General features: G+C 40.5%; 1 protein-coding gene across 2 annotated transcripts in view; it reads right to left on the bottom strand.

The window, feature by feature from the left end:
• The window catches only part of LOC111873050 (gonadotropin-releasing hormone receptor), a 166,979-nt gene that overhangs the window by 7,970 nt on the left and 143,889 nt on the right, over nucleotides 1-15,120 (bottom strand). For both annotated transcript variants that reach the window (XM_023867419.2, XM_023867420.2), the window contains exon 3: nucleotides 11,282-11,465. In XM_023867419.2, coding sequence (XP_023723187.1) covers nucleotides 11,282-11,465 — 184 coding nt within the window. The remainder of the gene's footprint in view (nucleotides 1-11,281; nucleotides 11,466-15,120) is intronic.

The following is a 15,120-nucleotide window of genomic DNA, read 5'->3' as shown; positions in this document are numbered from 1 at the left end:
GCTTTTCTTGCAATCTGTATTCCCTACAGAACGGACAAATACATTGTAAGATGAGGCACCAGCTAAACAATTAACATCAAAACTATACTACATCCATACCACGGGCCTCCAAGCAGTTTATTGCATGTACACAAGTCTGAATATATCATTATGTCTGTGGCAATATAACAAAATTGCAACAAACTGACTTGATGATATAGAATATCACATGAGGAGTTTTAACCTTATTTTGTGTCATAACTTTCGTTTAAATAAGTTCATAGTTCATTGTACTTTTATACCATTTATTTATAATGTATTATCAAGTATCCAGCTTCACCATCGAAATTGCAGTTGAATAGCGTGTGAATTTGGTAATCATGTGTTTTCATGAGCCGAAACATGTGGCCAAGCTAATTTTAGCCTTGACCATTGTATTGTTGTGTTGTGACGGACTGTAATAATGAAAAAAAAATACTATACCGGAATTTGCTTGGAGAGACTGAGTGTAGTCGATGTTCCAGCCGAGATTAGAACCGGACACCTCATAAGAGCAAGTAAGTAGCGTTATCGCTTGAGCCACCTTGCTCGGTGAGATATCTCGACGAGCAGATCATTCACATAATATGCTAGACCTATTCATCTCTGTCAATAACCACAGTCTCGCCGCGATTGTTTGATCTCTAGTGACAGCTATCAGGGCTGTCCGCCTCGAACCAGCATCAGAAAACAGATATGTATCTACCAGGCGCGTTTCCAGCTCTCTGTATTTCCGTCAGCTGGCCTACAGTTCGAAAGTTGAAAGGAACACACAGAAATACACATACAGGATATGTAATCTTATTCGCCTACGATTTTTCTCTGTAAAAAAAATAGTTGTTCCAAAATCCAGACGTTACGGCCTGTTAGTCTAATTCAGCAGACAAGTCTAACAGAATCTTCTAAAGAAAGCTGTGGCTTAAAAGAGCCGTTTTGCCAGTGACGATGATTATGTGATGAATACGATCTGCCTCATATAATTTTCTCCAATTTCTGTCACATCATCTTCCTTAGATATAACAGAGGTTAAATACACGGAAGCAAGCAACATGAGTGTTTGCGGAGAATTCGTGTGGAATCCCCATGCCTCTTAGGCAACTTCTCCTCCACCTGTGTGAGGCGAGTGAACCTATCAGGCGTTTTCAATGGTGTGATGTAACAGCTGCACTTCCTTTCAAGCTACTCTGAACGGGCGATTTCACGGTTTGTGTTGTCATTTTCATGACATGTGAAAAACACAGCTGTCTAATCTGCATTCATTAAGCGTTCATTGGGCAGGATGTGTGTAACAGACCTGGTATCATGTTCCCCCACTCTCTTCCATTCTAAGCAGAGATCTCTTTCACGTATATGTTATCTTTATCACGCAATCGATTTTCGCCCTATTTTAAGTTCTAAATTTTAGTGAAAGACAGACTCAAGTAGGTTATATCCATTCATTAATTTGCATGTGAAATATAAAGACGAGAGCCACAACGAAAGCAGCAAGACAAGGCAAATGGTAAAGTTTTCCTTATACTTAATTACGCACCACTCATGAGCATATATGAGGGTAGTGGAGGTATAGCTCCAGTCAGTGGTCAGCTCCACGTTCCAGCCACTGAAGAAAGAGCGACTGATGCTCATTGGCTATTAGGCTGGGTAGAGCCCAGAGCCGGTATGAACGCTGTGGAGAACAGAAAAATATATTTCCCCTGCGGGGAATCGAACTCTAATTCCTGGGCCATCCAGCTCGAAGCCCGCGGCTGTAGAAAGTGAGAAGAAGTAATATCAATGGATATGAAAGGATGCCCATAAGTGGAACGAGTAGGAGATAATGCTGAAGGCAAAGATTTGAGAGAAACAGTTTTCGAATTCGTCTCAGGTTACAGACACTTACGGCTATTTGTATTAATCAATGCCCAGTCTCTTTACGCGAAAGCCATGGCTCTATATTCAAATAAGTTAAATCGTTCCTATTAAAAATTCTTCCTTAGTCACCATTCACGATCATCTTCCCGTTCCAGTCGATTGCATATAACTTACGCAGGTGATAGAGTGTCGTTCAACTTGTGAATTATTCATCAGCCACCGTGCTGACGGAATTTGAACCCATAGAAAGACGCTGGTTAATGATAACGACGCCGGGATCCAAGAAATGTGGGTAATTCCATGTCAGTAAATTGTCTCTATGCCGGTCACGGTAGCCGAGCGGTCTAAGGCATGCACTGTCTTCGCTCGCTTGGAAACCGGGATCGTGGGTTCGAATCCCACTCAGGGCATGGATGTTTAGTTTGTGTGTGTGCGTTTTTCTGTGTTTGTGTACAGGGAGAGGCCTTGCGACGAGCTGATCACCCGCCCAAGGAGTCCTACCGAATGTGTAAGATCTAGAAAAACCGAAGTGAACGGAGAAGTTCATGGAGGTAGGCGTAGGCTCACTGGGGCTGCAGTGCCAAGAAAAAAATATTGTCTCTGTGCTTTAGTAAACACTGCGTCATTATTTGTTCTCCGTTCTATGAATCATATTCATTTTTACGTCGATGGTATATCTTTACCATATTAATTACGCTTTGAAATTTTGCTTGTTTGTAAAATCAGCTTAATTATCCTTCTTACATTCATTTGAAACATGTTTTATTTACAGACATTCTAATTAAGTTTTCCATGTAATTGTTTCGTCACTAATTATATTTTATCAATAGAAATTGCATGAATATATAAAGTATCACAGTTCTTCTGGTAGTAGCGATATATTTATTTCAGTATCTTATTACGAAATATGCACTCAACATTTCACTAACACGTGAAGTGTTTTACTCTCATTTTCCGACATTCTGTTACGTTCATTCTCGAGTTAAGATATGCAGACAGAAGGACAGATGTTTCAAAGCGAAAATACGCATTTTTTTGCAACTTTTCATTGATAACTTCAAACATTTTATGTGATCACTGGAACGAATGAAAAGACGCAGCTCGAGTCAAGGCGAATACATTTAACAATTTATAAATTCCAAAAAAATATTCATATAGCGTTCCAATACATCTTTCATCAGGTTTCTTATGTTAATTCTCTTATACTCGTAAGATGCGACAAATTTTCTTGGAAGAAGGGAGGAAAATCATAAGAGGAAAATAGGAGACCTTGCCTGTGATTCGAACTCCGGATATTTCAAGCGATTGAAATAGGGGACGTATGATTTCAAACATATCCATTTCCTTTCCTTGTTAATATCGTTCCCTATGGAGTGCCGAAGAAGTCCTGGTGTGCAGAACGTTATTAAAATTAATTAAACTTTATTTATCACACTTAATTTTCGGGGTAAAAGTAAGTAAAGGTATCCCTGTAACAGGCCGTGAAGGCCCATAGGGTTGCGAGACGTTGAGGGTCCCACATTATCTAGATAATCGGCTCAAAGTTGGCGGTAAGGTTGTTAGTCTTACGCGCCGGCCGCGCTTTACTCCTCAGGAAAATTATTTAATTAACGCTAATTAAATTCATAAGTAACTAACTAATTATGTAAGCCAGTGCTTGATATTTGAAAACTGTTAAAATGCAGCCAATGAAAAAAAAAGACCTTGCTGTTACGGAAAACTAAGGCTCATTACTGTGTTCACAGAATATTCCACCGAACTCTATCCTGAACCATATTTCACATCTCACTTTTCGAGACTAGTTTAATATTATCCGTCCATTGAGATATCCAGACTGAATAATTACGTATGAATTCTTCATTCCCCGTGCGTGCTGTGTGTTTGGCCGCTCTCATCCTTCTCGATCTAACACAATTTGGTAAAGAGTCATCTGATAACTTTTCATTATGCGCTTTCTTTTTTGTTTCTTCCTATTTCATTTCTGCTAAGTAAAAACATTTTTGTCAACATCTGGTGTCAAACGCTTATGTCCTTTGTTCTGTGTCTTCTACAATGAAGGAACAGGAAATATGTGAGATCTATGTTCTCACGGCAGTAAATATCATGATTGCGGTCTTCTGGGTTTAGATCCCGTGCAGTATGGTAAAGGGATACTAACGTTTTGAAGGAACCTGTTGCTCCCATATTCCACCTCGAAGATGTAGGAAAAATGTTGTTCCGAAACGTTATAAATAAACTACTTGACGCCACACACCAGAAGATCATAATAAAAAGTATTCTTTTGCATATTTTCAGTTCCTATAAAAATTACAAAATAATGCGTTTAAGTGGCCACTATAATTACAGTCAAACCTAATGTATAAATATGCATATGAGGAGACCGGTGGGAGTATGGTGACGCGCTTATTTAAATTCCACAGTCGCTATGTATAACCTTCCCCGTGCTGCGGTATAACGGATTAAAATTGCGGGGCTCTGCAGAATCAGGGTGACTGAAAGCATGTTCAGGTAGCAAAACAACTATAAAACTCACAGAAATACTGGGGTTTTGGACTTTTTCCATTGTCCGGGATTTCAGATAATAGAGGACACGACGTTTCAGAAAATGCATCTGTTTCCGTCTTCAGGTGAGAAAGGAAGACACATACTCAGTTGGAACCCTTAGAAAGAGCTAATCTCAATCACTCAATCAATTAACTCTTTCTAAGGGGCCTAACTGGGTAGGTGTCTTCCTTTCTCACCTGAAGACGGAAACATATCCAGTTTCCGAAACGTCGTGTCCTCTATTACCTAAAATTCAGGACGATGGAAAAAGTCCAAAACCCCAGTTATTCTGTGTGTCATCCATCATCGTCAGAACCCTTTAGTACGAAGTTAAAACTGTTACGAGTTTGTAGCGATGTAGAGACCAGAACGTCCGAGTTCTGTTGCTTAACGCCGGAGAACACGAAAGCAGCTCCAGTTGTGTTACATAGCAACAGTTTGTCAATTGGATCATGTAAGATTACTATAGGGCCAAGCCTGTACTAACCCTTCATAAAGCGCTGTAATGAACAGTTACCACTTGCTATTGGAATATAACACCCCCCCCCCCCACACACACACACAGAAATATGCTTCATATCCGATTAATTCTCTGACTAACTCTTTTTCCTGTTGCTCCCACTTGAAGCTTTGGGCATCCGCGAAACAATTTGTTTCACTTCTGTTTCTTAATCCTAAAACAATCGGTAGGACTCCTTGAACGGGGGATCAGTCGCTTGCAAGGCCGCTACCTACACAGGACAACACAAACATCCATGCTTTGGGTGGAATTAGAGCCTATGATCCAAGTGTTCGAGAGAGCGAAGAGAGTTCATGCCTTAGACCGAGCGGCCACTACGACCGGCCTGACTTATACCAGGGCTTTAATTTTGGCCGGGGCACGGGCTATCCTGACTGAGGTATTTCCAGTTATACTCAGTCCTTCCAGGTGCCTCAAATTAGGCCACGAACATCCCTTCCATATTTTTGACAATTCATCATTCACGAACCAATTATATCAATCGAAGCTACAAAGCAGGAGACAGGGCGCAGTTAAGTTAAGTTTAAGTCCATCAGTACATTTACCTAGTATTGAAGTGTTATATATGTTTCGGTGATACTACTAGGCCATCCTCAGATGGTACAGTTCTCAAGACATCATTAATTTACTGTCAAGCCATATAGCCTATATGATATTGAAACATGTAGTGGATAAAATACATGTTAACACTAGATAACTGCGTTGGTTTTGAATAGAATTTATATGTGAATTAACATATCAGGGTGCAAAAGTCACGCACAGCGCATTTAAATAACACAAACATCAACAAATACTCAAAGAAAAATCTTGTTATGTAGAAATGTATATGTTGTTTTATATATATATATATATATATATATAGGTAATGTAAGGCAAGGTCATATTGTCCCTGTGCTTAACTAATTAAGCACTATGCCATGAAGGCGTATGGGGGAGTGGTCAACTTCACGCCCCTGTCGCTTCACCCCGGAGAAAGAGTCCCCGGTACCCACTGTATAGAAGGTTGGGCCCCAGAGCCGGTGTGCACATTATGGAAAAGAGAAAAAATCTCTTCCATTGTAGGGAATCGAAGTCCGACCCCTCGGCTGTCTAACCCTCAGTCTATGTGCTATAGAGACAGAGCTATCCCGGCTCCAAAATGTAACACAGTGCTTTATAAAAACGTAGCTGCAGCTGGTGGAATATTTTGCATTTTTTTTTTCGTGAATATACAAGAACATTTTATAGCTTATTGTAGGTGTAGAGAGGTTTCAAAGCTATTTAGGTTCGCGTTGTCACCGTACAGTTTGACATACCAGCACTGCTGTACTGAACTGCATTTCTGTTGAGCAACAGAGATGGGAGGTTATGCAAATTTATGTATTATTTCAGAGAAACGCTGTGCCAGCCACAAAGTTTGATGACCCGTACCATACAGCAACTGTAGCCCACCATACAAGCGCTCTGTGTTTTCGCATTGCTCCAGTCTTCATCATGGAGGCCTCTAATTTAAAGTTCACTGTATACATAGAGCGGGCGGTTATTGGCATAGCTCTGCTTGGTACACGGCAAAAAATGGTAAAGTTGTCCTTGTGCTTAAAAATTAAACACTACGCCATGAAGGCGTATGGGTCAGTGGATGTATAGATCCATAGTTTCTTGACCTCGGTACTAGTTGGAGGTGAGCGGTCAGGTTCATGCCCCGGTACCCATTGGGCAGGAGGCTGGTTGGGCCCCAGAGCCGGTCTGTACGATGTGGTGAAGAGAAAATTTTGACCCTTTCGGGACAGGAACTCCGACCACTAAGTCGTCCAGCCCGCAGTCATACTGACTGCGCTATCCCGGCTCCCCTTGATACACGGTACAACAGCTGACATTGACGGTAATTATATATGTATAGCTACTGATTACGGCCTGGACGACTTAGTGGTCGACACACACATGTAACTTCGTTAACGGAAGAAGGAAACCCTGATACATTAACACCAGCTGCCTCGCATCCGACTTCTCGTTATATTTTCAGTAACTTTCGTTGAATCAATCATAATGTTGGCAATCTATCTTTAGTAAGTTCACAGTTTACATAACTGGCCGTTCTCAAGGATGTTTTCCGTGATATTCTTCATTCTCTCGGTGTCAGTTCTGGGACTGTACCTTCGAATATGTGATTATAACCTCCTTTTGAATCCTTAACTGACTTATAATCTTATTCGGTATTGCAGTTGAAAAACCTAAAACCCGAAACGTTATCTTTAGGAGAAATATCACCTGTGAGACAATTTAATGTGGTCTGGTGGAAGTTTACCAATATTTCAGACGGAAGTTCTCTCTCAATCTTCAGGGAAGAGGAACGAGCTAATGGCTTGTTTGGTTTTAATCGTCGGCCCTTAAGATGGGGCCAGTACGTTCCTTTGAAATGCCGGCAAACTTCTACCAGACTACAAGGCATCATATCCCAGAAGATACTGCACTTCACAATCACTGTACAGAGAACATCAAATCGTATATGAATCTTGGGATTTTCAGTGTATTTAGTGTAGACTCTTCTAAGTATTCGATATTGAAAAGGAGCTTCAGTGGAAAGTGTCTGCATCTTCATTCTTGGACTGATTTTCTCAAGTCGGAGTCACAACTTTCCGGCGCAGAAATAACTTCGGGAAATTTTGCGTTAAGTTTCTTGATGTTGTTGGCCTGCAGAGCTACTGATAAGAAATTCTCTCGATAGGATGGGAAGCTGAGAGCACTGTGCCACAAATGTTCCGTATAATTGTAATGAATCTGTGAGGGTTCTTCGAAGGTATTTTTTTTTCTTTACTGCAGTCTCTTCATACGGCACTGTGCTGATGACACACGGTCTATCCAGCCAGGGAGAAAAAGCCAATGCATTCAACAAATACCTTCAATTTTTGCCAGTACAATGCGTATGTATGTATATATTTACGGAGCAGTAACCGAACAAGAGTTTATTTCAGAATCAGAACTAACCGGGAATTGAAGAAACTGAATAGAAGCATATATGGGGGCACGGGGTAGCGTAGTTGGTTGAGGCACTATGTTACAAGCCGGAAGTTTGTGGATTCGAGTCCCGATGAGGCGGATTTTTTCCTTTTATTTACCTAATCCTTCCAGCCGCACTATGGGCATGTGGTCGACTCAGTCTCTAACAGAAATGAGTACCAGGAATATTCTTGGGGGTAAAGGGCGGCCAGCGCGTAAGCCTGACAACCTTACCGCCATGTGTGAGCCAAATGTCTAGAGAAAATGTGGGAGCCTCGACGTTTCACAAACTTATGGGCCTTCACGGCCCGTTACAGGGATAGCTTATATATATATATATGTGTGTGTGTGTGTACTACCAACCGTCTTACAAACTTGTAATTGTCTGAAGTGACTCTTCGGTATTAGTGGAATGGAGCAAATTTGCTTCGGGTATCGCGTAATATCGTGGAATATACTCAAAGGTATTCTTGTTGGTGGGTTTCGAATTACAGCAGAAACCCAAATTGTATCTGTGAATGCTTGTGGATGCGTGTATAAAACCCAGGACACTCGGAATTACTGGGTTTTTGGACTTTGCCCATCGTCCCGCGATTGAAGTTAGCTCTTTCTAAGGGGCCCAACTGAGTAGGTGTCTTCTCCCTAACCTGAGGACGAAAACAGAACCAGTTTCCGAAACGTTCTGGTCTCTAGTTTTTAGAATACCGGACGATGGATAAAGTAAAAAAAAAAAACCAGAAATTCTGAGTGTTATACACCATTGTCAGAGACCTAAAGGATGTAAACGCAGCTATGATCTGTAGATATTAATGAAGAACACGAAAGCGACTCTGTCATACGATCAAAATGCACAGTGCAAGAGAGGCGAAGAGGAATTTTGAATGTATGTCAGAAAGTACAAGAAAAGTGGATAGGTCAAGACTGAATTGGCTAGAAAGTGCGGAGAATGATTAACGGGAGTTGAAAGTGAAGATAGAGGAGCAAAACGCAAACAACAGACAAGAATGTGCATCATTCATAAAGGACAAAGGTTCTTAAGATACTGTAAAGTCAAGGAGTAAGTAAGGAGAACACCCCATATAACACGAAGCCTTGACATATTAGAAAAGGTCAATGGGATATATTTATTCTATAAACATACACGTATTTTTAAAGGCAGGTACATAGTATCTGCGTAGCTGTGTGATGTGTATGACCGTATTTCTGCGTTACACAGTTCAGATAAGGACTACATTTTGTCAGATTGGCTTTCTTAGCTCGAATCGTATACTCGTATATTTAATAAATTTTAGTTCAAGAATCACGTTTCGAAGGGACAAAAAGAAATTAAAATTTAAAAAACTTCCTTCATAGCATAAAGGTGGGTACGCTATGAAATCTTCGTGTCTCTATGTCGAGACAGCTGCCTGACTGTTCCTGCAAAATTGTTTAAAACCATGCGTTGAACTTGGGGATCAGACAAAACCCGAAAAATAATTGAGAGTTAGTTACTTACTCATGGAGCTGAGTCCTTCTGGAGGAGCCGCAAATTCTGCAGCTACTCAAGAATTTCCCAGCATTTATGGAACCCGAAGGTTCACTACCGTGTTCAAAAATCCCTCCACTGGTCCCTATCCTGAGCCACATCAATCCAATCCATACCATTCCGTACGGGAATTTCCTGCCAATATGTTTCAGCAGTGTTTTCGGCAGCTATATCAAAGTTGGCAGATTTGCATAGCGGCCATCGGCAACTGTTTTGAGGGCCGATGTGGATCTGTGTAAGTGTATGTGAATACCTTGTAATATGATGCTATAAAACCACAGTCCACGAACTTAATGACTGTACCACGTATACATCTAGTGTTACACAGTGTATCACATTATGGACACGATTTCACTGAGTCAGACATTAAATCTGTTTATAGGAGTATTTCAGTAAATATGCAGCATAGCGAAGGACGTTTATAACATGTGACGTTTAGCAGGATGAGTAACTTTTTGGAAAATTTATGACTTAAAATTTGGACTGTATATGCTTCGTGTAAAGCAGGGAATATACCTGAACGGTGAAGTTAAAAGATAAATGTGCTCATGTGTTTCATGAAGCACCATTCCATGAACACATCATGTGTGTCGAGCTATAGCTTCATGCACTCTTAACTTCGGCACTAGGCGGAGGCGAGCTTTCAGGTTCACGTTCCGTCCGATTTACTTCCGGAGACAAAGCCTAGTCCACCCACTGAATACGAGGTTGGGTTGGGTCCAGCCAGCAGTCTAGTCTATATATTGACTGAGCTATCTCGCTTCTCCTTCAGAGTTACATACCAAATTAAATTCTTGGAAAACTCTTAGCTGAGATTCTCAATACGAAATTTAATCGAATACCGTCCAATAGTTTCGGATACGAAATTCCAGGACACAAGCCCACGAATTATACACTAATTTTATGTACTCACTGACTCACTCACTCATGGAGCTGAGCCCTTCTTGAAAAGCTGCCAATTGTGCAGCCACTCAAGAAATTCCCAACATTTATGGAACCCTAATGTTCATTACCGTGTTCACAAGAGCCCTCCACTGATCCTATCCTGAGCCACATCACTCCGGTTCATGCCATCCCATCTTATCTAAGATCAATTTTAATATTATACACCGACCTGCATCGAAGGCGCATAAAGTTATAGTAAGTGCTTTCACCTGAGGTGGCCCGGGTTCGATCCCCGGTCAAGTCACGTGGGATTTGTGGTGCATAAAGTGACACTGGAATAATGTGGCTTTCTGTGAGTACTCTCTCCTCAGCCAGTTCTCATTTAATCAACTGCTCCACATTCATTAATCATCCTATCTGAGGCGCCATATAGTTTAAATACAGAGAACGTCGTTAAATAACAAATAGATAAATGCATAGTTTCGTGTGTAGTGGTGATTATAGACGGCATTTGGACTGGTGAATGGATTTATTGACCACTTTTACACAAGACTTCTAAGTACAAGATATTACAGCGCCACTGCTGATGGCCACACGCCAGAAATCACCACAGCACCCACTACGCGTTTTCCAGCCTGCTGTTTCTTCATGAGCCGTTCCATAGCAACGGTTGCTAACAGTGGAGATTCTTCACCCTCCCTTGCAGATCTCCCTAACAACTGACTCTGTCCCTTGATTATAACATCTCAGCAAGTACCACAAATAAACACACCATTTCTAATAGTAACTCGATTGTTGCGTGGATATTCGTTGCCGCGAGCCGATGCACAGAAACCATTGTTGTTTACAGAGTCACCGATTAGCAACGGGTCTATACGTCACAATAGTGTTCGATGTCTCTGGCTCTTGAGAAGTATGGATCTACATTAGACTGAGATATTACGTGAGTGGCTGATACTCACTGGAAATAGTGATGATTGTGGAGACGTACGTCGATATGAGGATGAGCAGCGGCAGTATGAACATGCACACGAGGCTGAATGTCGTGTATAATTGCTCTTGCCATGGCTCCGTGTAGAACCCGAAAGTCACGCACTGGTAGAAATCTTCGTAGAACGGCCCCTTCTCCACGTGGAAGATCACCAACTGCAAACACAACAATATTCTTAGATACTATTTAGAGCTTTTATTGTTCTTTGTCTTTCATTTATTTATTTCAGAACACTTACAATTGCTTAGATTGTATGGTACCACATGATAGGACGGTTACCGAATAATTGATTGGAAAAAATGTGATTTGAACATATTAATGACAATGAAGAATTCCATCTTCTGAGTTATAATTCCTTGAAATTTGGTTTAAGTACTTTCACCAGACTACATGTCGTATATCCCATTTCAAGACTACCACTGAGAAAAAAAAAATGCCGTGGCTTGTGTCCGCAAGCGAAGTATACCGACCGAGCGACTGCCGCGAAGTTAATGCAAACTTCAGCGGATAGAGGGTGTCGCGTGGTCAGCGCAAGGAATATTCGAGGCCGTTAATCTCGGTTTTTTATACCGGAGCCGCTATTTCCTTGAAATACCTCCTCAATTATCCTTACGAGGCTGAGTGCACCCCGTTCCAGACCCACTACTTCTCACAAAATCTTGTAGCACCGGGAATCGAACCCGGACATCTGGATCTGTACGCAGTAACTCTGACCACTAGACCACAGAGGCGGTCGGTGGGCTTCTCATAACAGTAAGAAATTCCTCAGAGAATTGAATGAATGTTTACTATGCGATGTCCCAGACAATTGCCTGTTGGATTGTTCGACTGGTTATTATGTCATGTTGTTAGACTGTTTCTTATGTAGCTGATTAGTAAATCAACTTATTTGTTTGTTAGTAATGTAGCCTTGAATTTTTTTCTTTTAGCTATGTGAAAAATGTCTCTATGAATTATTAATATTATATTCAGATTAGTGTGGCTTGTTCACGTGACGAGAAATTGTTTAATCGACTTTAAAGATTAGTTTTGTTGAATGAATAGAATATATTCGCAACCTACTGTATGGCTGACAGCAAATATACGAACTGGGCTACATTGTGTAACAGAAAACGAAAAAATAACTATCGACTACAAAATATTGGAAGTTTACTAGACAAAGAAGGAGGTAATCACTTAAAGCGGTGACTTTTCTTGAGGGTAAAAAAATGAGTCGTTTCCTTAAATGACATTACAGTGACATATTTCGAAACTGTTATTTTAAGAAATGTCACGCTACTTAACGACTTCTTTTTGGTGACAGGTTAGGGTCTACGTAATTCAATAAGAATATAAATATTTTTTCACACTTCAAAAGAACGAAGAACTAAGACAAAGGAGGAAGTAGACGCGAATTGTCTTATTAACAAAGTTCTATCTTTGGCAGTGCAAAAGAAACTTTGAAACCCACATGCGGAACACTTAAACTTTAGAAGATGCAACTTAATTTATTTCCACAACTGTAACTTTTTTATCTGAAGCATAACGTTCCCATTAGTTTGAGGAAATCTATGAGATTCGGAAATGAAATTCTGTGGAAACATTACAAATTTATCGCTTCCACGGGTTTTGTAACAAATCTACAAAGAAAACCTTTGTTCGAGACCCGTATTAACCATATTTCGTCCAATGATGCGATTGGAGATAAGTATTCAAAGGGCGAAGCTGTTTAAATAATATTTTAAAACTTTGTGCGTACCTCCCACGCAATATGGAAACAACCGCTGCATGTTCTCAGAATGAAGCGAGACGCACAAACAACATCAAACGCATAGTACCAATATTTTGTTTCGGACATTATCCATAGTCTTGTCTTCATCTAAAAACACCGTCTTGTATATTTTTCAAAACACATCGTTTCCGAGACTGGTTTCTGTTTCCGTCTTCAGGTAAATCCTACTCAGTTGGGCACAATCGATAGAACTAGTTCCTATATACGGACTTCTAGATCTTATCAAATGCACAGCCGCCAGCGCCGAGTTGAAACTCCCGAAATACGATTTAGCCGGTCTAGAAAACCGACATTAACAGCCGTGGGGATTCGTTGCGCTGACCACGCGACACCCTCTATCCGCGAATGTTGGCACTAACTTCGCCGACAAGCGTCGGTCGCTCTGTCGGTATATTTCGCTTGCGGATTAAATCCATGGAGTTTGTTTTTTGTTGTTTTTGAAATACGATTTTGAAAACACTACATGTTCTGGTACGGGGCTCTAATCTCGCCTTCGATGACTGTCATTATAACAACAGCTTCTTTTCATTTTTCCCTTCCTCTTCTTTCGACATTAGCTCCAGAGATCTGACTCTAATCCAGGAAACTTAAAACACTGTTTATGCTAAACACAAAACAACATTAGTACCTTCCGACCTCTGCATTCCAATGTAAAGAGAAGGTGCAGATAAATATGTATGAAAACGATTGTCTGAAGAAACGGTCAGAACCGCGAAAATCTTCCATCAGGGTGGCCGATGTCCTGATGGAACACTGAAGTACACTTCTTCTGAATGCGAACCTTAAATGTTGCCGCTAAGCCACTTAGTCCTATACTTCATTATCCTGCGATATTTTTGGGAACGAGGATAAATCATTTCAGCGGAAAATACGCATCTGTAACTCTGTACACGGAATGGAATGTGAAAACATCCCGGCCGTCTGTGTAGGCGTAGAGAACAATCAGAAAGCAAGTACCAGTAGTTTATACAGGAGCGCGGTTTTGTTTCATAAAATATGGATCATCTCGTAGGCTGCAGTAACAAAGTTTCCGAGTAACTAATTGGCCCGCATGTAGTTCTAGATGATGACAAACTAGGCGACGTACTGTTAACACAAAACGCGGATTTTCTATAGGCGCAAAATGTCAGATCCCAATTATATACGGACAGTACTGAAACACTGTGTTATCAGATTATGGATGAGAGGACACGCAAGCTAATGCTGCAGGATTACGTTGCCGTTTATAGGCCTCTCACTTCACTACACAGAAGTGTTATTCTCCATCAGTTTAAATTGTCTGACTGTCTACCTACTTACCTACCTAATTATTTGTATTCGACAATATATTTCGCTTCCTTCATACTGTCATCATTCATGTTCATAAAAGTACTTCAATAAGTTGGAGATAAACAAGGACTGAATGTTGCGATTTTGGTCTTCTGGGTTATAACACTGTGCAGTTTCGCTGGTCGTCACTAATGTTTCGGAAGAAGCCACTGCTTCCATCTTCAAGTTAGAAATGATGAAATGGCAACTGTCAAAAAAAGACGTATAAATAAATATAATTTTATTATGATTATGGTAGAACTGGAGAACTGTGAAAGATTGAAAAATAAAGTATGAAGAAATTATAATCTCTATAGACTACGGTAGAACAATTACATTTTACTTACATTATTAAATAATAAATATATTTAAAGAATGTGAAAATAATGTTTCGAAACGAGATTCAGCGTGATTAACAGTGAAAACGTTAAAAAAAAACGGAGATGAAAAAACGAGCTCTTTGTTTTGTAACAAAGGATCATATAAAAAGAAAGACAGATGAAAATGTGACTTGAAAACAAAGGGGAAAAATGACTTTTATGATAATTCAAGTCATAGTAAATACCTCTCTGTTGTGAGCGGACAAACTAAACGAACGCCACAACATTCCTTACACCGAACGATTTCTGTACGAATGTTTCCGCCTCTATGCACTTATCCACTGAACTGTTTCTGAAAACGAATGGCTGAGGAGTCTCTCTATGCCTCATAAACAATTCTGCCAGGAGCAG

This window comes from Cryptotermes secundus, unplaced genomic scaffold (genome assembly GCF_002891405.2).
Source record: "Cryptotermes secundus unplaced genomic scaffold, Csec_1.0 scaffold4, whole genome shotgun sequence".
Classification (NCBI taxonomy): Eukaryota; Metazoa; Arthropoda; class Insecta; order Blattodea; family Kalotermitidae; genus Cryptotermes; species Cryptotermes secundus.
This window is presented reverse-complemented; position numbering and strand designations above follow the sequence as displayed.